The sequence below is a fragment of the Acanthaster planci genome, linkage group LG04, assembly GCF_054643075.1.
Source record: "Acanthaster planci isolate LZ-2023a linkage group LG04, COTS_SCS, whole genome shotgun sequence".
NCBI lineage: Eukaryota > Metazoa > Echinodermata > Asteroidea > Valvatida > Acanthasteridae > Acanthaster > Acanthaster planci.
The window spans coordinates 430,137-455,576 of NC_141780.1; the positions used below are offsets into that span (position 1 = coordinate 430,137).

General features: G+C 38.8%; 3 protein-coding genes across 6 annotated transcripts; all 3 read left to right on the forward strand.

Annotated features, from left to right (window-relative positions):
- The first annotated feature begins 30 nt into the window (after positions 1–30).
- Positions 31–6,930, forward strand: LOC110988234 (kelch domain-containing protein 10-like). Of its 2 annotated transcripts, none has more exons than XM_087136212.1 (8): positions 31–158; positions 1,447–1,595; positions 2,159–2,243; positions 2,654–2,808; positions 3,251–3,514; positions 4,331–4,445; positions 4,666–4,805; positions 5,078–6,930. In XM_087136212.1, the coding sequence occupies exons 1-8, from the start codon at positions 77–79 to the stop codon at positions 5,294–5,296; spliced, it is 1,209 nt and encodes a 402-aa protein (XP_086992338.1). In that variant the 5' UTR covers positions 31–76; the 3' UTR covers positions 5,297–6,930. The 2 variants fall into 2 exon arrangements, with proteins under 2 accessions (XP_086992338.1, XP_086992339.1); XM_087136213.1 differs by having other exon boundaries at positions 56–407.
- Positions 6,931–8,278: 1,348 nt separating this feature from the next.
- On the forward strand, positions 8,279–14,947 carry LOC147799270 (kelch domain-containing protein 10-like). 3 transcript variants are annotated; one of them, XM_087136215.1, is made up of 8 exons: positions 8,279–8,410; positions 9,953–10,095; positions 10,408–10,492; positions 10,968–11,128; positions 11,250–11,501; positions 11,871–11,985; positions 12,561–12,700; positions 12,940–14,947. In XM_087136215.1, the coding sequence occupies exons 1-8, from the start codon at positions 8,395–8,397 to the stop codon at positions 13,159–13,161; spliced, it is 1,134 nt and encodes a 377-aa protein (XP_086992341.1). In that variant the 5' UTR covers positions 8,279–8,394; the 3' UTR covers positions 13,162–14,947. The 3 variants fall into 3 exon arrangements, with proteins under 3 accessions (XP_086992341.1, XP_086992342.1, XP_086992340.1); XM_087136216.1 differs by lacking the exon at positions 8,279–8,410 and adding an exon at positions 8,793–9,157 and having other exon boundaries at positions 9,949–10,095; XM_087136214.1 differs by lacking the exon at positions 8,279–8,410 and adding an exon at positions 8,793–9,157.
- Positions 14,948–15,983: 1,036 nt separating this feature from the next.
- klhdc10 (kelch domain containing 10) lies at positions 15,984–25,110 on the forward strand. The gene is made up of 7 exons (XM_022251568.2): positions 15,984–16,117; positions 17,390–17,547; positions 18,093–18,341; positions 18,770–19,042; positions 19,299–19,413; positions 19,703–19,842; positions 20,695–25,110. Exons 1-7 carry the CDS (start codon positions 15,988–15,990, stop codon positions 20,902–20,904), a joined length of 1,275 nt encoding a protein of 424 aa, XP_022107260.1. The 5' UTR covers positions 15,984–15,987; the 3' UTR covers positions 20,905–25,110.
- The last annotated feature ends 330 nt before the right edge of the window (positions 25,111–25,440 follow it).

Here is a 25,440-nt window from a genome sequence, read left to right on the forward strand (position 1 = left end):
AAACTGTGACACTATGACCAATGGCTGACGCGCATAGAAAAATCCTTATCACCAAAAAAGCGCTGAGAAAATCAAGATGGCAGCGCCCACGGACGAGATTGAAGTAGGAAAGTTTGTTCACATTAATACAAGATTTGACTCTGCCAATGAAACAAAAGGTATTTTAAAGTAAAGGATAGTAAGTATATTGGCAAAAGAATATACTGAACGCTATAGAAAATGTGTCACATCACACGACTTAAACTTTACAAAGAAAGTTGGACATGTTGTGAATGCAGAATGGTTGGACTACGACCATGACAACTAGGCCCTATCCCCCCACCCCTTACCTGTCCACCAGCTGCCCCAGAAGTGTTGGTTCGTCGGCCGCCGCGCTCCCATCCCATGACAAACCCCACAGTTCTGAGGTAAAACATTATTACAGCCTAAACCTTTTTCTGGAAAAGGCACCTCAGTGTGTCTTTTTCCTCTTGTCATGCTTTCATTGCTTTGTAGGCCTACATGTAGTTTACATCATGTACTCCCTGAACCATTGTAAACTGTGGGGTCCAACGTCCACTCCGTTCGTGGGAGCAGAATGGACATCAGACCCCACATTTCTGGGGGTAGCCAGGTTTTGACGGGGTCGTAGCCTAACAGTGCAGTGTCATCTGTTTTGGAATCAAATATTTGAACCAGACTGCTGTAAATTACACTTTTCTCAATCAAATTTCCTTTGTGAGCAATCTTGAGGTAATTTGTAAGTTGGAAGCTCGCTAATGATAATTTCATGATAGTGGTTTTGAGACCATGAGACCGACTAGTTAGTAGTTGGCGTAACGGAAAGAGCTCTATAGGATATACGGACAACACTAATTTTCCCCGAAAATATTACAAAAGCCATTAGAAAGTGATAAATTGTCCTAAAAATTAATTTTAGTACTCCATGTCATAGCTCTAGGGCCAGGAGTAAATAATAATTTATCAGAATTTCTCACACTGAAAGAAATTCTCAAATGTTCATGCCCCAAAATTTAGTTAAGTGCACCATATTAGGGAATACCCTCTTAATTTGGAGCCCAGCATATATTATAAATACTAATAATACCAGTAATAATGCAAGCATATGTGTAAAACCATTGTCACTGTAAACATTTCTTGTCCTAAAAACATATGTCTGCATATGTCAGTTATATCCCAAAACTGTTGCAACTTTATCACAGTCCACTGCCAAAAATAAAAAACACTTAGAGCAATAAATCAGAAAAAGAAAATGAAATATCCGGCAAATAAACGTATGGTTTAATTTAAAACAATAAGTAATGTTATTATGATTTCTTAGGAAACCAAAAAACCTATAAGGACTGCACCACTAGGAATCTCAGGTCCAGTGTGGATTAAGCTCAACATGGACTTGCATAAAGAGTGAATGCCTAGATTTGTAATGTTTTTCTTTTGAAATCACAGTTGTAGAGCCATATCCCAGAAGTGGGCATTGCTGTGCGACAGATGGCATCAATCTGTATGTGTTTGGAGGATACCATCCTGCATATTGCATGACAGAAACAGAGCCAGAGTACCGTGAAGTGACCAAAAAGAATGAAGTATTCAAAGACGTATGTTCAGCTCTCCTTACACATGGGACAATCTCATGCAGCAGGAAATTACATTCATTGACAGTGCCGAGTAACATCTTTTGTTCTTATTAAAAATTTTAACTGGCAGAAATGCTATGCTTTATATCTTTAGCTTTGTGTCTACCTGCCACGATTTGTTTTGTAATATGCTGCTACAGACAATAGTGACATTTGTCCTTAATAATCACCTTTATTTGCTTTGGGTATTTGATGGAATTGGAATTGACTAATTACACCCCAGACAATCAATAAGGATCCTGTGAATAACTAACTCCTCAGAGTTAGGTGGTTTTTTTTTAATATTTTAAGTTGCATGGTTTTGTTTTAATCTCAAATGCCCAAGCTCAGCTGCATTCTTTCTTATCGAGATGCTTACACAGTCCCCTCTTCGTTGCAGCATGGAGTTGACAGACACATGTAACACCAAGCGTATAAAGGATTACATAATCTGTGTCATTAATGACATTCTACTTGAGTTGGGGTGGGTTGGACTGCTGGACTGTTTCATGTTATTAAATCCTTGTTTGCTCTACCCTTGGTAGATGTGGTGTTTCAATCTTGCTCGAGAAACCTGGTGTGAAGTGAACACAGTTGGCGCTGTACCACACGAGACAGCATCAATGTCAAGTAAGTTAGGGATTGTAACTGCTCATCTGCTTCGGCAGGACTGGTCAATGACATCATAATTTTTTAATGATATCTTTGTGTCCAGATTTGAAAAGTGCATAGGTACATACATGTACATGACAGGGTCAGGGAATATCAGAACATCCAGGCCAGTAAAATAAATGGTAAGTTATCCAAAGAGTGGACGATGAAAAAGGTGTTGGAAAGGTTTTTGGAATATTCCATTGTAAGCAGGTTTGATGCACTGGTCAAGTGGAACGTTTCTGACTGGACTTAAGAGGAGCAATTCATACTGTAGCACAGAGCTGAACTAAGAATTTGCCTTCAAGAAGACATTTGCCTCTATCGTCATCTTCATTTCCTGCAGTTAGTCATCCATTCTTCACAGCACACTTTGTTCCCTTTTCTAGTGTTGCTTAGTGGTCACACATTGCTACTGTTTGGAGGGACATGTTACCCCTGGGGTCACACTAGTAATGCAGACATGGTGTCTTTCAAGTTGAAGGATAAAACATGGTCAACATTAGCATGTAAAGGTCAGCATCCTCCAGGAAAATATGGACAGGTTAGTTGAAGTAGACCAGCTCTTTGACTTCATTGACAAGGTATTGGATATAGTGCAAGCTGTCCACTGATATAGTTAGAAACTCTTTGTAACAGTTTTTCTTTGGTGGATTTTGAAGTAGATATTGCAACTGTGTGTCAGAAGACAATAACCATCATTTGAGAAAAAGTTGGATCCAACATCTACAAATGCCTTTAAATAAGTGCCCCCAGATTTTTGTACTTACTTGGAAGCAACAACTTGTATTTTATTGTGGCAAATTGTTTATCCCAAAAGGAAGCTGTTCAAAGCTCTATTTTTACTAGTTCAGTTGAAATCGTGAACTGGCTTATTAAGAGGTAATTTCAAATTATTTTTGTATGATAATAAACCTCAACAAAAATGACATAAGACATGACAAGCATCTTTCTTCAGAGAAAAGTGTGGTATTTTGCTCTAACAGGCCATGTCACTTGTGTACGACCGCCTTTATCTCTATGGAGGCTGCCGTCGACTCTCAGAAGAGGATTTCTTGTTTGATGCTGACCTCCATTGTCTTAACCTTAAAAACCTGACCTGGTCACTGGTGTCGGACATGGATACTCAGAGTGACAGTGATGCCCCTTTTAGGGTCATGTACAGGCACAGCCTTGCGTGGCACGAGAACAAAATGTACCTGATTGGCAACAGTTGGAGAGAGCTGTATTCATCTGAGTACCATGACCAGGTATGAACATAAATATTCCATTCTTTCCTAAATATATGCCACAACCTAACATGTGATATACACAAAATGCTTATAAGCATTTTGAAAATGCATATGCAGTATGCTGTGTGGTTATACATGTCCATGGACATGCTTTCAAGGGTGACATGGCAGTTTGGTTGATGTTCAAGTCCCATAAACTTTATTGTTTATGACAAAACTATTTCCAATTGTGTTTTCTTAATCTCTTTTATAAATTTGAAACGGTTGAACGAGATGTTACCAGACTAGTTATGATTTGTTATGAGTTATGCTTGCCTTCCACGCCTCCTTCTCAAAATCTGTCAAAATGCAGCTTAAACACGGTAGTATTTTTAACTACAAATATGACAAACTTGAATTGATCTTCAGAGTAGACAGGTACTAATTCCTCATCCACTTTCATTTTATTGCTTTCATTTCTACTCTCAAGTTCCCCAAATGAAGAGTTAACCTCACTTTCAATTCAAAATGGCCGACTCATGAATTTAGTCTATTGTTACTTGTTGAGCCCATAGGACATTGCTGCTAGGTAATGGAGCACCTTCTGTCTTTTGTTATTAATGTCATATTATGTAACCAGGGCAGTTGTCAGTTGTCAATTTTTTCTCCATTGAGGTTCCCAATATTAGGATTTTTGCCACTTTAGTGAAAAACCGGAAGTCCCTGATTAGTACTGTTACCTTGGAGGAATGGCATTGTGGTCATCTTGACCATTACCCACTTGACCATCAAGACTTTGAAACACCTCTTAGTCAGGAGCTGAATAATTAATGAGAACTTTCACAAACTTTTTAGATTCATGTGTACAATTTGGAAACCAACACGTGGGAAAAGGAGCCAACGTTGCCGTGCCTGCATAATGGTCACCCACAGCGAAGGCAATATCATAGCTGTGTGCAATGGAAAAATGGTCAGTATCTTGTAAACACCCTCAAAGTAGACATAAAGAACCACTAATTTTTACATGTATTTAGCTTTGCAAGAGTTGCATTACAACTAATTTACTGTCTCAAAAACCTTTTTCTGCACATGAGTGTCTAATAATATCATTCATAGTGCAGACAATTTCAAAAGTATGAGCCTTTTACACTTATTCATTGTTTATGTTCTTGTCACTTGTTTCTTTGAAGAGGTTTACATGTGTGGAGGTCACAACAACGTAACTATCTTTGGAGACATCTGGAAGCTTGATCTTCCAAGCTTACAGTGGACTCGCTTATCAACTGAGATGTCTGTCCCCACATTCTTTCATTCAGCTGCAATAACATCAGTGAGTAATTTGGAGCTGAAAAGGCGAACAATCAAGATTTGATATTATAATCCTTAAGTCAAAATTCTCTTCTTTTTTAATTTGTTATTAAAGGGTATTAAAACACACAGACAAACACACATCTAGAATCCTTGTAAATAAAGTAGTGTTATTAAAGTTTTGTGTAGAAAACTTCCAAGTTGTTATGTTAAAGAAATGCATGTAGTGCATAAATGTCAGGTAATCTTGCTTATCTTTTATAAAAGCTTCATGTACTCCCTCTCTCTCTGTAGACCAAGTGTTTGTATATTTTCGGGGGCGTGACTTGTCTGCGAGATCGTGATCGGACCAACAACATCTTCAGAATATGGTTGGACATCCCACCTCTCACAGACATCGCCTTGAGGAAAGTTTTGTCCCTCTTGCCTAATCGAAGTCAGGATAGCATCAATAGATTATGGGACTTGGGTGTACCACAAACTATTATGGATAGACTGAAACATTTGGAATGACTCGTACAAGTACCGTTATCTTTACAACCTTCACATTTCATCTTCAGTATTTTAGGGCAGGTATAAGGCTGAGGGCATGAAGTGATTAACCAGGATCCTCCTTGCTTTCTGCCTCACACTTTCTCCTTCTTTAAACTTGGGCACCTAACTTGAGTTAGGTTTGCAGGCAAATCCCTTATTCTGTATCACTAACCGAGATTCAGAGCCATATTTTTCATTTTCATAAGATCGTTGCTGTAAAGTACTTAAAGTTTAAACTATAGATTGACGTTATACTTCTTCAATAAAGTCACCAACCTACATGAGCATTTTCAACTAGAATCAAGACATCGTGGCAGTGAAAAGTATGCAGCTGATGGACTTTGAGAAACGATGCAAAAGTATTTAAGGGAATAAATATGTGCTTGGCTGGTCTTAAACGGCTCAGGAGAATGGACGTGCGGCTCAGGCATTGTCAGTGTTCAGTCTCCTGAGCTGATCTTAAACAATAATGTAAGACCAGCCAAGCACATATTTATTCCCATTCATAAATATATTTTTAGTCAGAGTCCAAAGAAGTCAATATAATTATGATGGATTTCCAGCGATTTTCTTCAACAGTTGTACTTTCATTCTCCCAATCACCCCCATCCATTTTATGGAATATTCCTTGTGTGAATTGTCCAATTGGCACGTGCATGGTGAGCCGCATGCACACATACTCTTGAACAATCAGGCCATGTCCGAAACGGGATTCGAGAGCTACGGCTAGGTCTATTGTCTGCGCGTCTCCACGCATTTTCAATGGAGTGAAGACCTAGATCTAGCTCTAGACAACAGATTCGGATGCAGCCTCGTAATTGATTAAACTCTCATATCCAGTTGCCATCTTGTCACTTAATGCAGCAGGCATTCAAAGGGTATTTTAATGCCTTTTTGTTTGTTATGCTAATGAGTATTTCTATATTCATGAGCAAAACTGTGATGTCATCTCAGGAAGAAGCCTCAATGTTACATGGGTTTATACACAAAAAAGTCCTGCATTTTTTGTAGATTTTCGTAGACTAAGTTTTCTCCTTTGCTGATTCACTGCTGTTTATATGCGTAACAGTAAGAAACCATCAATCCCTCTCTCAGAAATGTTTTCAGTAGGTAAATTCTGGGTTCACAATTTGAACAGAAATACCTATGCACTGAACCATGTCTTCCCTAGATGACTTCATAGCAACAGCACCCTCAGTTGTCTGGGAAAACATGGATAATTACGATTGTTTAAAGGTGTGCACTTTTCAAAGCATTTAACCAAATAGGAGTGTGTAAAAGTTTTCATACACTGAAGAAAAGTGCAAAGATGCAGAAAAATTGTTTCGAAGAAAAATTCATTGCAGGTACACTTGAAAGTAGCGAAATTGAAAATTTAAAATGAAGGTGACCGAGATACACAGAGGTTATGCTTGCTGGTGTCTCTATGGTGTCTCAGATAGTTACCACGAATGTACAAAAGGTGTACTCAAGTCTCCCAATGATACAAAATCCTTGCCCCTGGATTTGTTAATGCATAACTTCTATAGTGTATTTTGAAGATTTGTATTTAAAAATTGCATTGCAGAACCCTGTAAGATTTAAAATAAAGGGTACTTTGAGATAACTTTTGAGAGATGGTTTATCATCGTACAGTTTGAATCAAGTTTACCTCATGCAGTTACAACTGGAAAACACTTCCATCTTGAGATGATTTACGACATGCTTCTCCAGTAGTATGAAAAAAGATTGCCATTTTTTTCAATTTTCAAGCAATTCCACTGGCCAATTCCTGAAACGTCCCGTCATACAGTTTGCTGTGACTAAAGCAAAAGATCCTCATGCGTTTTTTGAAATATGCAATGATTACAAATTGTCCCTCAAAACCATCACATTGTAACAAATTGTCCCTCAAAACCATCACATTGTAACAAATTGTCCCTCAAAACCATCACATTGTAACTGGCAGATTTAAGGGCAGGTCAATGAGCCTTTTTATAAAATTAATGGAATTTTTTTTCAGAGAGTGCACGTGTTATCTCATCGCTTCTCTTTCAACAGGCCTGTAAAAAGCCCCCAAATGAAGCCCCACCCACAGGAAAGCAATCACACTTTATAAACAAAATTCCCATTTGCTTCTCCTCCCCCTCCCCCCAATTTTTGCATCCGCCCCGAAAATTTGGTTCTGGATCGGCCCTTGGGAGGATTACAGTTAGGAGGTGTGCATTAGAGCATTGGCGTATCTAGGTTTGGGTACGTGGGTACAATGATTTTTCTCTCCGAAAGTGACAGTCAAAGTTTTTTGTTTGTTTGTTGGGATGTTGGGTTGTTTGTTTTTTCAAATATTTCATTTGAATTTCTCACCTCCCACTCAAAGGTGGTGGTACTGCTTTCATAAGTGCGCATTTTAAAAAATGGCAACGTACCTCCAATCCGCTGGAGTCACATTCGTGAACGGAGAGGGCGTTCATTGCCCAAAGGGTGCACTGAACTAATTCAGCCTCCATTGGAAAGAGTGTAAAATCAACAAGGTTTGGAGCCCCATTGCGGGCATCTGAAGTCCCTGAGACCTCGCAAACAAAAAAACAATGTGTTCTTTGGCGCTTCAGGTTTCATACAATTTTTAGTAGGTTAACCGATGAATGAAATTTAATTATCTGCCAAAACAAACTCACCTTCAAAAAGTGAACGTTTCAAAGTCGTCTCAGATGAAGCCATTTTTCAAATGACATCCCTCACCGTTCAGAGGCCCTTCTGACAAATTTTCAATCACATTTTCGTCTGCTTTGCCCACAGATGGGAGCCCCCAAATCTATAGAGATTTGGGCAATACTTACACAATCCCACAATTTCCTGGCCCACACACAGACACCTATTTTCGAAGGAATTTGTGTGTGGGGGGGGGGACTTTTCGAGCGCCTCCGCGGCCTGGCTGAGAATTTCCCATGAATTGGTAGTGCACCCCACTAAGAGAGAGCTTGTTCGAATGTAGTTGTGGCAGCCTTTATGGGTGCAGTCCAATAATGAGTGAGAATTTTTGGCCAGCCCATCAGCATTAAAAGTGCTCCCCCACAGTATCTTTTGAAAAAGGAGAGTGTATGGCCCCCCAAAATGGTGAGATTGTGTAAATCGTTGCCAGAATCCGTTCCCGGGGTCCTTTAGGCTTTCATCCGAGAGCAGAATGGCTAAAAAGTACGGTTGAAAATGGTCCTAAGTACCTAGAAAAATGGCTGCAAGCAGACTTCGAAAAATCCCTTTTGGGGCCGGGGTAATTTTGTTTTGTGGGAATAACTCAAAATGTAATCAGTTAACCCACAGAAAATTGAAAGGAAAGTGAAAACAGATTAGGACCATACAATAATTTAACGTGTGTTTCAGATACCTCAGGGGTGTTGGTACGCATGTTATTGGACCCCGAACAATGCTGAGGCTCAGTGTTTCCAATGCGGGGCTTGAACTTTAATAGTGGATAACATCTTCAATGTCAACAATGGGAATTCCGTAATATAATATACATACTATTCGGGGAATTCCCAAAGTTATGACCATCGGATATTTCAGCTTTCACCTGGGTTTGTCCTCAGTACCTCCATGGTGAAGCTAGTGTAGTTTCAAGATAAAGTCATTCTTGTGATTAGCTTCCTGACATCGATAATGTCTTTTCGTTCATGTTGCTACAACCCAAATATTTATGGTGATAAATGTAGGAAGTAGGATTTGCTAGCTTGCTTGCCTCGGCTGATTTCAAGTTAAGCTGACGAGAAACGTAATTGAGGGCGCGTCTTGACGTGCACTAGTGCGTGGATTAAGTAAAAATGGACAAGGTGGATGTAGGAAAGTTCGTTCGTATCTGGCCGCAAGGTAAGCGAGGAAAGAATGCCCTTTATAATTATAGATACCGGACGCCACTAATTTTTCCTTGTAGTGACCTGTTAACAATCTAGAAGCAATTTTTTCTCATCCAGTCTATGTCAGGATTTTGGCAGGTACTTCAAAATCAGTTTTCTCATAAAATTGCCAAAATCCCATTTCTTTGGGGTCCTTTGGTGCTGACTTTTAAAACCAGAAAATAGAAACATTTTTATAAATTTTACTAAAAATCTTTGAAATTGCACCTTTGGATTTCAATTGACCTGATTTAAAATTGATGTTTTGCAATTGTAACCCATATTTTGATGCTTTTTGGTTTTATGATTATACAATTTGCATATTCATGAGCAGAACTATGATGTCATCCAAGGCACTGAATCTCAATGTTGCACTGATTTGTGCACAGAAAATTTCTAGAGTTTTATAACCACTGCTATAGCGGATTTCATTTTCTTTGGCATTTTATTGCTGTATGGCGATAATCCAGCAAAAGTCCTTTTCACAGAAATGTTCCCAGATAGCAAATTTGGGGTTCACCGTAACACAACCTGAACCATGTCTTCCTGGATTTACTTCAAAGCAAAAGCGCCGCCACTTGTCCAGAAATGCTTGGTCAATTTTTAATGTCTGAAAAAGTGCACCGTTTATTACATGTAACTCAAAAAAGATGTCAAACAGTCTTCATACATGGAAGAAGAGTACAGAGATAAACGAAAAGTGATTCTAAGAAAAATTCATTTCCTGGATCCTTTAACGAATTTTTTTTTTTTCTTTTTTCTAAGCTAGGCGTGGAGCCTCATCCAAGAAGTGGTCATTGCTGTGCAACAGATGAAAACAATCTCATCGTGTATGGTGGATACCATCCTGAATATCACAGAGCTGAACCAGGTCATGGAGAAGTCATCATAGAAAATCAAGTTTTCACTGAAGTATGGTTATATTTTACTTTATAGGGGAATTCTCATCATTTAGTACAGATCGACTCTTTTCAGAGGCAGTGTTTAATTTTGTTGATCAAAAGTATCTACATCCACGGGTTAAAAATTGCTTGCGCTCTTTCATAAAGTGGACGTATGTGTGTGTTATAGCAAGTCATACCATCATAGGACATCTATGTACCACCTGTCTGCAAGCTTGCTGTAATCACAGAAATGGATTCTAATTTCAGTCATAGCACTGCCAAGCAGCACATTCATGTATGTAGTGTGTTACATGCAATCTTTTGATGATGGATTTTGCAGATGTGGTGCTTTAACTTTGCCACGGAGACCTGGCATGAAGTGGAGACAGAAGGGGATAAACCAACTGCCACTACAGGCATGTCAAGTGAGTCCAGCATGGCATCAGATGATCAGATCATTCATATCCAGTGTCCTAATGAAAAACAAAAACAGTTTGGGACAGTTTGTACTTTACAAAAACTACGTACTCCTTTTTCTATATAAATTTTCAACATGTCCATATTATTTATATTTCCTTCCAAAGGATTGCATTTGGTGCAATGGAAACACAGGTTGAGGTTTGATCTCGAAATTCTGTTTGGGCTGAGTAGACATCATGGCTTAGCTGGAAAGAGACAGGCGGATACTTAATTTCTTCAAGTCATGTATACACTCACTGAGTTCAGTCTAAATCACAGTCTGACAGGATCAATGCATCAGAGAATGAGTCAATAATGTGCCAACACGGCCTTTTGTCTGAGCCCCCCCCCAAGCTCCCTCTCGTGTACCATGGAGGAATCTCTTTTCTTACCAGTTTACATTAATGCATTAGGTTGGGTCATTTTTTTCTCTGTGTCCAGTGATATACATCCATCGCCCTGAAAGACTGTTGTTGCATGGAGGATCTGGCCATCCTTGGGGACAAAACACCAATGGAGACCTGATTGTCTTTGAACTGCTTCAGAAGAGATGGACATCATTGAGGTGCATAGGTGATTGCCCTGCTCCAAAGTATGGACAGGTAAGTCCTTATTCTGCTTAGTAATTAGCTATCATTGGCTTTCTGATATTTTGTACCTGTCTCTGAAAATTTAGTAATTGTTCTTTAACTATAATTTGCTGTTTTGGGCTTCCCTGTGCAGGCAATTATTTTTAGACAGGGCCATCTGTACTGCTATGGAGGCTGTCGTTGGCTCCCAGACACAGAAAATTTCTTGTTCAATTCAGAGCTTCATCACCTAGACCTGGAGAGCAAGGAATGGTCGATGCTGTCTAATGAACCAGAAAATGCATCACGTGTCATGTACAAGCATGGCTTGGCTCTGTATGAGGAGAAACTGTACATCGTGGGAAGTAGTTACAGGGATTTGTACTCATTAACTCATCAAGAAAAGGTAATGGAATTGATGGTGGGAAATAGTAAAGGTTGAGCTTCATGCATTGTTTACTTACCCTTTGAAAATCTAACTTAAAGCAAGTTCAGTCAAGACTCAAGAACCAATGGTTAACCAAAGTTCAACTAAATATCCTTATGCACAGTAGTCTGCAATGGATGGTTATGCTACCAGAACTTCAAAAGTTTGAGTCCGGCAGAGAGTTTGGAACAGTCATACTCCTGTTGATAGCCTCAATGGTGTGCAAACTACAGGGAATCCTTGTTTCTTGCACAGACAGATTTTAAACGGGGAATTCCCAGAGTTAGGACATTGATAAGGTTCAGTGTTTGTCAGCTGATGATGGGCACCTTTCTTCCCTTCTGATAGATCCATGTGTATGATTTGCGCACGAGAGAGTGGAGGAGTGAAGAAACGCTGCGTTGTCCCAATCACGGATTTCCGAGGCAGAGAAAATATCATGGCTGGGTGCAGTGGAACAATGGTGGGTGATGTTAGCTCACAGGTACCCATTTATTCCTGGATGGAGAGAGGCACATAGCGATAAAGTGAATTACCCAATATCACAATACGCTGCCAACAGCTGGATTCAAACCCCCGACCCTATGAACAGAAGCTACAAACCCTAACCACCTGGCCACATGCCTATGATTCATGGTCACTCAACAGAATGCAATTTCTTAGTCCATTTTTGTCATTTCACGGTATCCATTGATCTACATTGCAAAGTTGAAAGATATTGCTAGGATTTCTGTTTAATGATTTTATATTTTGATTATGTTGTGTTGAAAGGAGATAAAACAATTCCGCCATTAAACACAGTTCATGTAAAAACATACCAAAATGATTTATGACTTTACAGACCATTTATATTGTGGGAAAACTTAAGGTAATAGATGCCCATGGGCTGCTGTGTGTTTTCCAAAGGAATGTTCATGTAGCATATGCTATATCAAATCTGATACTGCATTCCATTTCCAACCTGTCACTTACCTTTCAATTTAATTGCTTTACAGAAAAGTTGATAACCAAGCTGTTTGCTTAACTTGTTAATTGCAGAGATCTACATATGTGGTGGCCACAACAACAGAGTTGTGTTAAGAGATGTGTGGAAGCTAGAGTTACCTAGCTTACAGTGGACTCGTTTGCCCACAGACATGCCAATCACAACATATTTCCACTCAGCTGCTATAACACCTGTAAGATTTAGGGCTTTTTCATCAAGTTGCCCATGACAAGACTGTCATTTGATTAAACAGATCAAAATGAGCCTTGTTTTGCCAGGTTTAGTTTCCAGTTGGAACACAAAGATCTTTCTACTCATAAGAACAATCATCTCTTTTTAAAATGTTTCTCTTCTCGATAACCATGAATACCTGTCATTTCATTTTTTTCAAGTTGTTCTATGTTGTTTTTCTCTCCTGTGTTCTCTCCACAGACCAAATGCCTATACACATTTGGAGGGATTAATGATCTAGAGGATCGTCCTCGGACCAATGCTGTCTTCAGAATCTGGCTGGCTATTCCGCCTCTTCTGGACCTTGCCCTGAAAAAGGTTCTGTCTCTCCTACCGAACAGAAACCCTGAAACTATCACAAGACTTCATCAAGACCTGGGCATTCCTGCAAATGTGATGGACAAATTGAGACATGTTGAATGACTCGGCTGGGAGCTTGTGCATGCTAGAGTGCTCAGTGTTTCACCTTGACTGTCACTCTGTCTTGAATTATGCACTTCACCTGTTGTCATTTATGACCAATTATAGTAGAACTAGATGTTTTGCTTTCAAATGATGCATTTTGTATACTCATTTGCTTTCAAACATACATTATTCAGTAGATTGCGAGTAGCTTTGGGGGGTTTTGTTACTAGAGTAATGCCTCATCCAATTGTTTCCTGGCTGATATATACGATCATTCGATCGAATATTCGATCGAGAATCGAATTTTTCAATATTATTTTCCAAATTTGAATATTCGAATGCAAAATTCATGAAAAGGAACGGGAATTTCCTTTGTTTTAAATGAGAAAAATTACACTATGGAGGCTTGTTTCAAGCAGATTCAAATGAAAAATTATTCAAAATGTAAATTATTCGTTACTCAATATAAAAGGAATAGAAATTTTCGCCAGGGCAAGGAGTACTGTTCATCTCTTAATCTTACTAAACCATGGCTGGAGATACTCTTTGATGTGAGAAGCTATTGTAGTTATCATAATGTACGATTGTGTACATTATTACAATTGATTTTGTATATGGTTTGTTCCTCAACAATATGCCGGTCGGTACAACCAAATATTCAGATATTGATCGAATTGGAGGTCAAATATTCAACTAGTGAATTATTCGAATTAACTCAGCCCTAAATATAGCACTGTGGCAATTCTGGCTTGTGTCTTAGGACTAAGCATTCAACACATGGAAATTTACCCCCAATTGCCAACATACGCCCAAAAAATTACACTTTGGGAACTTGGCTTACTATTCTTTGTAAAGTAGAAATGAAATTTTGTGTTTGTGTGAACATTTTGCGTTTTATTTCTGAATTGTCCTTCGTGCAAGCTTTTCTCTCTTGCCATTTGTCCAAATCATTTCCTTTAATAATTTTGATAATGGTTAGTGTAGGTTGTAGAACAAATCAGTGTTTAACTACTTGTCACATTATCACTTTTGTAAATGTTGTAATATTTACAAATAGGTCATTTGGGAGACATTTTGCGGTAAATTGTTCAGCGTTAGGGAGACATTGGCTTTTAATGAAACATTTAAGTGTCTCCCTATTTTCAAACTACCAGAAAGAGGCCGAATTTTACTAAATTTTGAGAGATGATAAATTAGGGTCTAAAATGAAAACATACAAATTAAGATTGGTTCTGATCAGATTAGGGAATATTGAATTATGGGACAGTAAAGTTGGAAAAAATTTTGTGCACGTTCTTATGGCAATGTCTCCCTAATGACCCATTAGCGGTAATTATTATTATCAGCAGGTTCTACAATCATGACTGAAAGTTCTAAATTGCCTTTGTATTTCACATTTTATTTTTATTCTAACTAAATCTTGACACAAACAATTTGTAATATAACTGAGATAATATTTTGTTTTTAACTTTAAGGAGTTTGCTAATGCACAGATTTGTTAATTAATAATTCCAGTAAAGCTGATTTTTCCATTTTCTACCTTTGAAAAAATTGGCTGCTGTAAATAACCTGGCATCTGTAGTAAAGATGGCATTTCAATTCCAGTTACAATGGATCTCCAAGTTTGAAAATTTGAGAGTTAATTCCCGCCAAAAGTTTTGTTTTGCCAAAATATTCATTCGGATGTTTTTGGAGCATGTTTTTATCTTTTGCTTTCAAAGTTAAGTACAGTTACACTTTTGCACCAAATTATTTTGGTTTGACCAAGCGAAAATAAAATAAGCTGCTGGCTTTTGTATTGGAATCAGTCTGATTGTAATGCAAAGTCATTGTTGTGAGTATGATGTAATGCTTCACTTTCATCTTCAAAGAAAAGAAAAGGCACAGTTTTCCAGCAAAGCGTAATGACGTCAGCTTACCCTTCCAAGTAAGAAAACATCTCAATAAATGGTAAAAAAATTAAATTACCTCGGGAAAAAAAAAGAATAATTTAATTCATATTTTTCAGGTATGGGCCTAAAGAATGTAATTAAGCCTACCAGTTTTAATTTGTCACTTGATTCAGTGATATTCTTTATCCAGTGGCTTACTTGAGTTAAACTGGAAGTTTTTGTCATTTCTGTTTTCTTTTTAATTCAGAGTGCTAATTACATCTGGAGCAATTTAAAAAGACTTCCATATACGAACAACACTAATTTTCTCTTGAAATATTATAACAGCCACCAGAAAGAGATAATATGTCCTAAAAAGTGAAGTTCAGCAAAGAAAATTCTGAAGCATTTACTAAGAAAACAGATTTTTTCAGGGAAGTTCTCATAGGTTTGTGCACAGTGATATCAAGTGTTGTGCGTATACTGAGAACTCTTTCCAATTAATGCTTTTATTGAGGGTGCAGTCCACCCATTCAAGCGAGAATTTCTGGCCAGCTAATTAGCATTAAAAGTGCTCCCCCCACAGTATCTTTTGAAAGCTACTGTTGAAAAATAGTCCCAAATGCCAGAAAAAGTTGAGGGTTGTCACTTGAAAAATGGCTGCACTGAAGCAGACTTTGGAAAAATCATTTTTGGGGGATAATTTTGTTTTGAGGGAACAACTCAAAATGTAATCGGTTAACCCACAGAAAATTGAAAAGAAAGTAAAAGATTATGGATCATACAATAATTTAACATGTGTTTCAGATGCCTCAGGGATGTTGGTACGCAAATTATTGGGCCCCGAGCAATGCCGATTTTACACTGTTTTCAATGGGCCTGAATCCTTTGACCGACTTTTACTCACAAATTTTAGAGTGACTGTGCCGGTAGAGGGCGCTGTTCTCAACAGTATTACTTTGCAGATGTCGACATGGCAGTTCGAGGCAATTATGTGACGGCAGTATTCCAGACAAAATTCAGTCAAGATCCGATACCGGAACGTGCTGGAATCAAGCGAGGAAAATGTGTTACAATCACACCAAGAAAAAATCCCAAAATCGGTACGATAATTAAAGTGTTATTACTAGTAAAGGGAACTTAAACTTTATTCAATTTAACTGTCTTGACCCTGCTAACTAGTCTGTAGCCTAGGCTACTAGGAATCTGTATGTGTATTCATTCATTTCCACAGTGTTCACAAATAAATACATGTACATAATATCTACAAAAATGGCTCGACAAGAGAGTGAAGACTGAGGGGGGCCCAAAAGAAGCTAAGCTTGTGAATATGGGTTCCTTGTACATAAATATGATGAGTGTTTTCAGCCAAAATGCAACATGCATGTAATTATTATAATCATCAACAGTTAAAGTGATTATGGTTCAAAACAAATACTGGACTTATAAAGACGTTACCCTATGCTATAGAACATAAATTACACAATACAGACAAGGACAAACAACGGACAGTACATAATGCCAATTTGAGGACTAGGCCCTATGACTGAGGTATCAAGTGTAAATCAGCAATGACCATTCAATAAAATGGATTTAAAGGTTCGCTTAAAAGTTGAAAAATTTTACTTTGTCTCAATGAATTACTTAATGAATTCCATAACTTTGGACCACAATATCTAACAGTTTTTTGTGCAAAAGAAGAACGAGTTGATGGGAGGTGAAAACAAAGAGCTTGCCGGGTGAAATGAATGTGTACATCCTAATTCTGCAGAAAAATGGAATTCATGGAACAAGCCAGCTATTTGACTATGAACCAGTACTGATATGCTTTTGCTTTTGTAGTCTCGTGGGTTACGCTGATGTTACTAAAACGATGAAAAAACTTTGCCGTCTGCATGACACAGTCATGAAGTGCACATGTCAGGAGCAGTGGCGTAGCTAGGATTTTACCAGTGGGGGGCACTGGGGGGTGCAAGCATCTAATGGGGGGCACCAGCTTTCAGTGATGTGTTTTTTGGGGGCAAGTTTTTTTAGCCTTGTTCAATATCCATGTATCTGTTTGTTTATTTTTAGTGGGGGGGGGCACCTGGAGGGGGGCACCGGGAATTTGGGGGGGGTATGTGCCCCCCAGGCCTTCCCTGGGCTACGCCCCTGGTCAGGAGTAGCTGTTGGCTACAGCTTTAATAGACATGTGTGTGCGCATGTGTAACTCTTAGCCACAGCCGGCCTGACAAGTGTCAAGAACTGACGCAACAAAGAAAAGGTTGGATACATCATATTATTAGTTCACCTAATGACATTAATCTGTCAGTATTTTAGAAGATAAAATTCTTAGCACTCACTTTTCATGTAAACTGATTTTTGTTCTGCCATAGATTTCAGGAGGCCACATAAACCCTGTGCCCGCAGTGGCCATGCAGCTGTTGCTGACAGCAACAACTTGTACATCTTTGGTGGTTATAACCCCGATCTAGAAACCTTACAGGACTACTTTGGTCCAGATGAAGAGATGTTGTTCCCTCTTTTCCAGGAGGTAAGTAGCTCTGTAATCAAGGGAAAAAAGAGAAGTATTATTACTAATAGCATGTCTACAGTAGAGCCAGATCTAGTAGATAGTGAAAAGATGATGGACTGGAATGCATGTTGTGAAGCAAGAGAGTAAATAGACTGTGTATGTCCTAGTGATGGAGCTGAAGATACATGCTGTATTTGCTTTGCTCTTCCATAGAAAAAAAAATCAAAAAGGAGAATAAGATTGTTTTGGAGAATTGGAATGTCCCCCATTCACAGAATTCTACCGCATTATATTTATGCTAAAAGTAAGAACTCACTTTTGAGCAACTGCAAATATGCATCTGAGTTATCCTAATTGTTTTGATTAGTAGTTTTTAAGCAGTATCGTCCTTTAAGTATCTGAGAATGCTCTTGTTCTACAAGTAAAGGGAACCCACAAAATAGTAGCCCAAACCCCTTGGGTGTTAGAAAATTCTATTCAAATTAAAATTACTTGGAAGTTTCCCTTCCTGAGGCATGGATCATTATAAGTGACAGTTCTTTGCCGATTAATGATTTTTCCAGGTTTGGCGATATAACTTTGACACCAATATGTGGAGGAGGTTAAACACGCGGGGACATATTCCCATGCAACTGGCGTCCATGTCCATGGTACTCTTCAGCAGTTATATACTGGTATTTGGTGGTACTGGTTTCCCATTTGGTCCAACTACCAGCAATGATGTCTGGTACCTGAACCTCAAGGACAAGCGATGGAAGTCACTCAAAGCAAAGGAATGTGAAACAAAGCAACCAGTGCCAGGCTATGGACAGGTTGGACTTCTCCACTTTCTTGACTCGCAGTTTTAGGCCATTTTCCAATACTCGACTTGGGTACCTTCTCAGGCTTCAACTGTTTTTTTTTTTACTTCCTGACTTTGAGGTTATAAGTGCAATAGTAAGTCTGATAGTGCCACAAAATATCAAGTAAGATGCAGAAGAGCTAAACATTACAGTACTTCAATTTAAGTTAAACGTTTCAGGCCCACAATCAAGGATTTGATTTCCTACACGAAGCCTGAGACAGAGAGAAGTTGAGTCTTGAAAAATGGCCTTAGTTGAAATATTGTGGCACTATTGAAATAAATGTCAATAATACATCAAAATCACTTACATGCAACTTGGTTTACTTACAGGACTCTTAAGTACACTTTTCCTCAACATCAAGTTTCCATTCTGTAAATTTATTCATCAATCAACAGGCTATGGCCGTCATTGGCAATCATCTACATGTCTATGGTGGCACAACAGGTTGGGATTACAACTCTGATGTCCATCGCTGCAACTTGACCACAGGCCAGTGGGAGCGATTATTCAGTCTGGAAGAATTCTATACCAGTAGGGTCCGAAAAAACAACTCGGAACCTACACCACAGATCCCTAAACCCAGGTACAGACATGAGATACTCACAGACGGTAAGAGGCTGTATGTCATTGGTGGAGGCACGTCAGTTGAAGCATATCCGCTAGACAAGGTGAGTATCTTACAACTGAGTGATTCTGGTCAGTGAAAAGGAATCTTATGACGACACTTGGTTTCTTCCTATCTGAAAATAGGACTCTGTTCCTGTTACAAAACTGCTGGCCACTGACTTTTAGGGATAAAAATTGAAATAGCAGATCAGTTATAACTCTCACATACTGAAATGTTGAAGAATCTCTTATAAAGGATAGCTGCAATGTAGGCAATATTCTAGTAGCAATATTCATTTTGTGTTTCTTTTGATAAAGATCCATGCCTTTAATTTGGAAACAAATGAATGGGAATTGATGACAACTTTGGAAGACCCCCAACATGGCTTTCCTGAAAACAGAAGATGCCATGGATGCGCACAGCTGGACAATGGTGAGCAGTCCTTATTAAATTGAGTTGCTCATGTCAACTGAAAAAGACTTGGATAAGAAATCACACATTTAGTGGTGGTTGTGGACAACTAGAAAAGTCTGGCAAAACTGTTACACTCATTTAAGTCTGATCATGTTACTTTCACTGGTTTGAAGTTAGGCTCTTTGGAAGATCTAACCAAAAACTGCCATGATCCAACTCATTTCTGAACAGAGGATACCGACCTCTCTTTTGGTGAATAAACTAAAGATGGTTACCCTGGAGTTTTGCATTTGTTGTTGATTTGCAGAGGGTTATGTAACTGGTGGGTATAGTGGCAAGAGAATCTTTGATGACATCTGGCGGCTTGAACTGAAAACGTTACAGTGGACCAGGTTAGAGGCCAGACTACCTCAACCTGTGTACTTCCATTCATCAGCTGTAACACCGGTGAGTCTGTCTCACAGGGAAGGTCAATGAGTGGTGGTGGGGAGGGGACAGTAATGCACTCTCCTCTGGGTCTCCAAAAGCCTGACTGTTGGTAGAATGAGAGGATTGGGAGGAGCCGTGCACATGTCTCTATCCAACTCAGTGGTTGACATTGGTAACTACAGAGTGTTTCAAAGGTTGCCACTCAAGATAATAGAATCTATAGATTGAGATCTAGAGAGTGAGATTTGGGAATGATAGCAGTCATGTAGTCGTGCAGTCATTTAGCGACTACAGTTTAGTTGAGACCAATACAAGATTGGACTCAAACCAGATCCAAGACTAGACATTACAAGCAACAGGATGAAGAATGACAAAGGAATACTTTCGTTGCAGTTTATTTGGACAACTTGTTACTTCAATTCAGATTGGAGGTTATAAGATGGTCTTAAGAGGCCTCAACAAATCATGTTGCATTATGTCCTCCCACAATGCAGTGCATAATTTTGTTGATTTGAACCCTCTAACAACAGTGTTAGAGATCTAGTTTCTGCTGCTCTACCAATTACCAGCATTTCTCCTGATTAGTTGATAAAAGTTACACAAGCTGCTTAATTAAATTGGATTCTTACATGATAGCTTAAAAACTTACAAAGTAAAATGGAATAAAAGAGTTCTCCAAGCATGCATTGTTGAAGCACAGTCAATATGCCTGATGGATACTTTCTAGCAAAGTGCCCAAGGACTTTGGATTTTTTCCAAATAAAGTTTATTGAAAACAGACAACCCTAACTAAACCGATATGAATGCCTTGATAGGTTGATCAGTAGTTGTTGACATGATTAATTTCCTGGCTTCTTGGCTTGATTTTAGACTGGTTGCCTTTACTGCCACGGAGGTGTGATAAGCCCAACAGGAGATGAGAGATCAGACTCACTTACAAGAATCTGGCTGAAGACACCTAGCCTCGTCATGACATGCTGGGAACGAGTACTGTCCTTGATTCCTGATCTTCACATCATGCCTGAACGGAAACTTATGGAGCTGGGTATCCCTAGACATCTGTTAGAAAGAATGACATAGAACATTGTCGTCAATAGTTTTGATTGAAGGAACTGTATTATGAACCTTTGAAAGAGACTTTGAACACTAACGCGGAATTTCTTCATATTTTGACTTCATGCTGCTCAACTGAACCTATATTCTAAAAACAGAAATGTTTGTGAACTGTTGTGCCGTTTACATCAAATCTCCTCATGTGTGCTCTCCTTGCTAAATCGAGCTGAACAAGAGAAGAATGGAAGCTGCTGAAACTGATCAGAATCAACCAGTTTGTATGACAGTTGTCTGTGTTCACAGTAGAATTCATCAAGATAATGCACAATGCACAAAGCACCTGCTGTCATATCAATTATGGTGAGAAGATGGGCAATGTCTGAAACAAACTTCCACAGTTATGGCTGTGGCTAATGTCTGCAGGGCCCCCAGGTATATTCAGTAATACCAGAACCACAACTTTCACAGTTATGGCTGTGGCTAATGTCTGCAGGGTCCCAAGGTATATTCAGTAATACCAGAGGCATTCTTCAACCTTGGGATTGCCTTAGAATACCAGAATGTAGGAATTGGATGCTAAGATGCATTTTTAAGTGTGATCTTTGAACTTCCTGAAGCTGTTTTTTTTTTAGACATTACTAGCGGATTGTCATGTAGACCTACTTTTTGGTCAGTGTAAATAAGGTAGATTGATATATTGCCCATATCAAAGATCTCCATCTCTTAGCCATCTTTTGCGTTTACTTCACTTGTTGTCTTATACCAAACCCCTTTACCATATGAATCAAGTCTTTGCATGTATATATAAGCATATTCATTATCCACCTGTTGATTTGCTCATTATCTATCGATTGCTTCGGACGTCTTAACCACTCTTACTCTGGGAAGAAGTCTGAGGCTCATCCACAATTGACAAGCACAAGCTAGAGTTGCTGATGAAGACACGTGTCTGAGTGGTTATTGTACTCATATCAGTTGACTTGCCGTCTGAAGAGTGAGGCCTGGTGTTGTAATTGATCATGAGTCCATCACAAGTTTTTGCACAAGATCAGTCATTATTAAAATGGCAAACAATGACAAAGGAATACTCTTGTCACAGTTCATGTGAATAACTCGTAACTTGGCTGAAGACTGGTTGATTTGTGATGGACTTACAGTGGACTTGACAACAGCACTCATGAGATTTGTGTCCATACACGGCAATGGTTATGGTATAAATGGTTGCCTCCACTCATGAACAAGAGAGGGAGCTTTTCTTACTGAGCAGCAATCTTCCTAGGAGTAACCATGCCCATCTCATGTGATTTGACATGCCACATACACTGGTTTATTTAGATGCACCTGGAACGCAGTAAACACTAGTAATTTCCCAAATCTGTTACCTTTGTTAGTATGTGGCACCAATAACAACCAGTAACGCAGAGTCTCTCTCTTGTCCCAGTTAAGGGGTAGCTTTTCATGAAAAAATGTCAGTAAAATATCCTAACCCTAGTAGTCATTACTTGCCTGAATCTTAGACAAATCCTCCACTGACTATATGCAGCAAACTCTAACCAGTACTCCTCCAGGGAGAGAAGTTGGTGACCTGGTTTCGAATCCGAACCAGACTGACACTGACACTGGGTTTTCCCTGCATCCGCTCAGTGTGAGACCACGGGATGATCAGCTTTTGCATAGTGACAACTGTCCTACGATGGGAACTCACCATATGTCACACAGGTTCATGCATTTTTTGTGTGGAACATGCTGAACACATGCGACCAGTTTGTTCAGTATGGTCTCTGCATGAGTGCTAGTACCTAGATGAAATGATTCCCACCAACATGTGTCTTGTTTACTGATGAGGGGGTGCTTCAATTTGAGGCAGATGCCTGATTCTCTCGGTTTCCCCCAATACATACTGTATTTAGGTTTTCCCCCATCTCTCTAGGTTTCGTCAGGTTACAGTACCTGTGCACTTCTGACAGATCCATGATGTCATCACCAGAAAGGATTAATACAAGTGGGCATGGTAGAATGAAATCGAAATCATTTTAAGAGCTTGCCATTGAATTTGATATAGTAAGGTGTCAGTCAGTGGGCAGTGTTAAGGCTGGTACATACTTCACTTCAAAAGCGAAAATGAATGCGAATTGGTAATGTCCGATCAAATATTTGTGCTAAGAATTTGTAAAAGTTGAACACATTTCAACACAAGCAAAATCTGTCATGATGTCAAATTCACTCATTAGCATTAGCATTTGCGTCAAGTATGAACCGGCCTTTAGGCTGTAGCAGCTCAATCTATACTGAATATTCTTAACTGATGTTACAGTGTAATTCTTGACCCATTTTGAATGAGGTTGACCTCCACTATCATTGTGGTCATAGTTCATTAACCTTCTTTTGCTGCAGCAGTCACAGACAGTCAAAAATTCCTTCCACTTGATTTGCCCCAGTACACAGACACATAGGGATCACTTGACTGAGTTTGCCTGATAGGACGGCCATGTCAAAAATGCATCTTTGCATAGTTAATTCTGCAAACCTTTACTCCATGACTTCTCTTGTATTCCTTCAAGTACATTAAGCCCTACAGTCCTGAATAGTCAAAATGTTACTAGGATTCAGGATTTTTAGCATTAACCTTTATAAATAGTTTGAATGAATCCACTTGGGCATGTACATATATTTTTATGTGCTGAATCAAACAAGATCTTTCAATTAATCAAGAGTAGGGAAATATAATTAAGAAAGAATTACAAATGAAGATATCAAATTAGAAGTTAAAACCAGGATGTCAAGATTACAGTGAATAGGAGTAACTGGCTTTTCACAGTGTAGATGTCTCAGAATTTATCAACTTATATATAACGGGTTTGCCCTTACCCAACATATATTAATAAGCACTGTATGCTCAGTGCTTGTCCGAGAGCTTGCGAAAAAACCTCACAAGCTTACTCGGGTGGGACTCGAACCCACGACCTCCTGCTTACTAGTGCAGATGTCTTAACCACTCGACCACCGAGCTTGCCGGGGTCGGCTGGCCGGTCCGAGTCAAAAGAAGCAGCGGGTACCGGGAACTATTTTCATGATGTATTTTTGCGTTGGGGAGATGTTAATTATATAACGGGTTTGCCCTATATATACATTGGGTAAGGGCAAACCCGTTATATACAATAAACATCTCCCCAATGCAAAAATACATCTTGAAAAATTATCAACTCCTCATCTGTTTTTACTGCAAGATGTCCGGAAATATTTTCATTTTGTTAGCTTGTAAGACTTGGACCTTCAAACGTTTTGCAATTTTCCCCTTTTCGAAGTATTCAGATGTGAACATTAAGTATTTTGTTGCATTGAAAATCATTCCTCCCCCCTTTTTTCGGGGGGGGGGGTCATTTTTGTTTTGTTATTTCAAAATATATTTGCAGTGATTGCCAACCATCGTATGGATTCTTATACTTCTGGGTAAACAGATATTGAGTGTTCAGATACAGAGATGAAATTTGAAAAGGCATTGATTGCTAGCTGTAAGTTTACTAAAACTTGGATTTGCGAGTTTATTTTCAAATATTTGTATGTTTTATCTGTAATTACAGTCCAAACTCTGGTTACATTCTAGGATTAATGGCTATTATGGACGATTCACAGTAGTGCGCCTCCAAGAGTTTACAACGCATTGGCTAATCACAATGGGCGAAATCTGTTGACCTTTTCCAAATGCGTATTGGGTCAACAGATATCTCACATTGTGATTGGCCAATGTGTTGCAGACTCTTGGAGGCGCACTTTTGTGAAACGCCCGTATTGATTTAACTGTTTGGATTGCATGCCAGCTACATTTGATAAGAGACTTTGTAAGCCCTTGTAACAAAAGGTTTCAAAGTCTTGGTTGGACTGGAGACATGGGAAACTTGAAACTATTATTGACTGTTGTAATGTGGGATATAGCGTTTGTTACACCAGAGGGATCAATGTGCTGTGCATCTTTGATGGGGTAGGGTAAAAAAAATGTATCCCAAATCATGGCAATCAATGGATGATTTATTCCAGTTGTTATCAAGTTGTGACTTTGAGCTTTGCAGGAAGATGTACGTGACATTTGGATATTGTGGCATTTTGCCATGGGATACATAGGTTCCTTATACAAGGCAATGTATTGGATTTCATGTACAGCAACACTAGTCTGTTTTTATAGACTTGTCATGTGACCTTTTTTGACAAATTAAATTCAACTAAAACATGATTTGACTTTGTATCACATGATTGTGTCCTTAATTTGCATTGATTTCTTTGCAAGTAAAATGTTATTTTCATGTTGTTATTTCAATGCATTTAATGTGATTGCATTAATCTTCTAGTTAACTCAAAGTGGCTCAATTTGGCTGAAGTCCATCACCTTTGTACAGAAAATGAGATTTAAAAGAATTAGTTTCATAACTTGTTCTTGAATCTGTGTATCTGGTGTCATTTTTTATTTTGGTTTATGTGCTTTTTTTTCAAAGATTGTTCTTTTGTACATTTTGAGTGGGGGGAGGGGTGTCTGGTTGTGGGACAGGCATCTACCTGAAGAGAGATAGG

Excerpts from the sequence above, each read along its gene's own strand:
- LOC110988234 (XM_087136212.1), top strand. The coding sequence starts at position 77 with ATGGCAGCGCCCACGGACGAGATTGAAGTAGGAAAGTTTGTTCACATT. Across the intron at positions 2,809-3,250 it reads CTCCAGGAAAATATGGACAG|GCCATGTCACTTGTGTACGA; the intron begins GTTAGTTGAAGT and ends TTGCTCTAACAG. Across the intron at positions 4,806-5,077 it reads ATTCAGCTGCAATAACATCA|ACCAAGTGTTTGTATATTTT; the intron begins GTGAGTAATTTG and ends CTCTCTCTGTAG.
- LOC147799270 (XM_087136214.1), top strand. The coding sequence starts at position 9,112 with ATGGACAAGGTGGATGTAGGAAAGTTCGTTCGTATCTGGCCGCAAG. Across the intron at positions 10,096-10,407 it reads AAAATCAAGTTTTCACTGAA|ATGTGGTGCTTTAACTTTGC; the intron begins GTATGGTTATAT and ends TGGATTTTGCAG. Across the intron at positions 11,129-11,249 it reads CTGCTCCAAAGTATGGACAG|GCAATTATTTTTAGACAGGG; the intron begins GTAAGTCCTTAT and ends TTCCCTGTGCAG.
- klhdc10 (XM_022251568.2), top strand. The coding sequence starts at position 15,988 with ATGGCAGTTCGAGGCAATTATGTGACGGCAGTATTCCAGACAAAATTC. Across the intron at positions 16,118-17,389 it reads AAGAAAAAATCCCAAAATCG|ATTTCAGGAGGCCACATAAA; the intron begins GTACGATAATTA and ends GTTCTGCCATAG. Across the intron at positions 18,342-18,769 it reads CAGTGCCAGGCTATGGACAG|GCTATGGCCGTCATTGGCAA; the intron begins GTTGGACTTCTC and ends ATCAATCAACAG.